The 2,006-nt window shown below is 42.9% G+C and overlaps 1 protein-coding gene across 2 annotated transcripts in view; it reads right to left on the bottom strand.

Moving 5' to 3' along the window:
- ids (iduronate 2-sulfatase) overlaps positions 1-2,006 on the bottom strand; it is a gene marked incomplete at its 3' end in the record, with an annotated part of 25,155 nt that overhangs the window by 20,178 nt on the left and 2,971 nt on the right. For both annotated transcript variants that reach the window (XM_032510866.1, XM_032510868.1), the window contains 2 exon segments: positions 160-360; positions 721-809. In XM_032510866.1, the coding sequence (XP_032366757.1) occupies positions 160-360; positions 721-809 (290 nt within the window).

Here is a 2,006-nt window from a genome sequence, read left to right as displayed (position 1 = left end):
GGGTAGTTAAAAAGAACATTGATATAGGAAAACGGGTCAATTTGACCCAAGAACAACACGAGGGTTAGGTCATGTATAGGGACTACATATGAAAATGAGCTTTAAGTCAATTGATGTGCATTGTCCCTTTTAAATAAACAAATAAATAAGTACATGTACCTGTGGTATCCTGAAGGGTATGTGTGGTTTGTGAAAGCCCACAGCCAGGAAGAAAGGAGCGTCGTGGTTGGCCCGAGTCTTCAGTAATCTCACTGCCTCGTCTGTGCTCTCCATGTCGGGGAGGGTCCCCCCCGGCTGCTGGGTCACGTTCACTGCGCACAGTAAGTTGGCGTGGAGTCCCCCATCCTCTCCTTTACACATCTGGAAACAAGGTTTTATACAAATTATTGTTTTTTGTTTGGACAGACCTCCCCCTACTGCTTAAAAAAAATCCTAAAGGAAACACTGGTACACACACAGAATAAATTCAGAAAACTTAGCGCTCATGTATCAACACCTCCATGTAAATGGTATGATATTCTTTCTGCTTTAAAATGCCTTACACCCCGTTTTTGTGTACTTGCAATGTGTACCCCAGTGTACCCCATGTGTACCCCATGTGTACTTGCACTAATACAAATGTTTCCAACCATGTTCGTGACAGGTGTTGAGTAACAGCATGTTTCTGCCGCACGGCATCATTTTGTTTATTCGTTACAGAATACTTTTTCCTATTCACACCTTTTCTTTCTCATATCTAAAGGAAGCTGGGTGGTACGCGGGGATGGACCAGCTGTAAGGGTAGTCATCAGTGTGGTTCGAGGCGATGCCTAAAGAAAGGAAATACAACACAACCATCGTTACTGCCATACAATCGGAAGGACAGACTTTTTCTGCCTGTGTGCTCCAGAATTGATTTTAAAAGTTCTTTTATTGGTTTTTAAAGCTCTGAACGGTCTTGGCCCTGGTTATTCAGCAGATCTGCTTTTAGGTCCTCAGATGATTTTTATTGTAGCTGACTTTACCAGCTGACCTCGCTATATGCTGTCGAAACTGGTGATGTCACTTAGGCCTCCTGCACACTGCCTGCGTGACGTGAGCGTGACGTTTGTGTTGCGTGCCAGTTGCTTAGCGGCTGCGTGGCGTTTTATGTCCACCGGACACCAGAAACATGGCTCACGCGGCGCTGCTGCTGCTGGGGAACTGCTGCTGGCTTTGTCTGGACACATGTACTGTACATTTCCCTTTTATAAAATGAAAATAATAGTAGGGATCGACCAATATGGAATTTTTAGTGCCAATTTTTAGTTTCCATCAGCCTTAGCTGATGACCGATACAGGCTGCCGAGTTTCTTGAGCCAATATTTGGAGCAGATGCCGCTTTTGGTGCCTCAATTTTGCTTTGCCACACTGGATTTTTTTTAGGAATCTGCTCTGCCATAGCTTAAAAAATATAATAAACAAAAACACAGATCATTGTCACTTCTGCAATCATCTTACATTCATATCACCCAAATTCTGTGTGCATTGTGCATCATATGACGGGTGCACTGCACATGGTTCACTGTGCAGGGCTTTCATCAACATCTACCACACAGACTTGATAATACGTTGCTTGCTGACATATTATTAGACTATTATATTACTACTATATTATTATATTATAAGACAGATATAATCAGGTCATCACCAAATGTCCTTTGTCAACACATTTAAATATTTATATTGAAATAAAATGCTTGATTTGTAATTTAAGACTGTCGTAGTGCTAGTGGTGTGCGTGCGTGTGTGTGTGTGTGTGTGTGGGGGGGGGGGGCGTGGCCCGCATGTCAACTGCAGCGTCTCCAGCAACACAGAGCTGCCTGTCTGGAAACAATGCCGGGAAAAAAAACTATCTGTGAACGCAGCAGCCGTGAAAATGCAAATATCGGCCCGATATTTCAGCTGGCCAATCATTAAATAATAGTATACTCCATGGTAAGCCAGTTGATCAGTATGTATGTATGTATGTATGTATGTATGTATGT

Source organism: Etheostoma spectabile, unplaced genomic scaffold (assembly GCF_008692095.1).
Source record: "Etheostoma spectabile isolate EspeVRDwgs_2016 unplaced genomic scaffold, UIUC_Espe_1.0 scaffold273, whole genome shotgun sequence".
Classification (NCBI taxonomy): Eukaryota; Metazoa; Chordata; class Actinopteri; order Perciformes; family Percidae; genus Etheostoma; species Etheostoma spectabile.
Note: the sequence above shows the minus strand (reverse complement) of the source record. Positions and strands in the feature narration are given on the sequence as shown.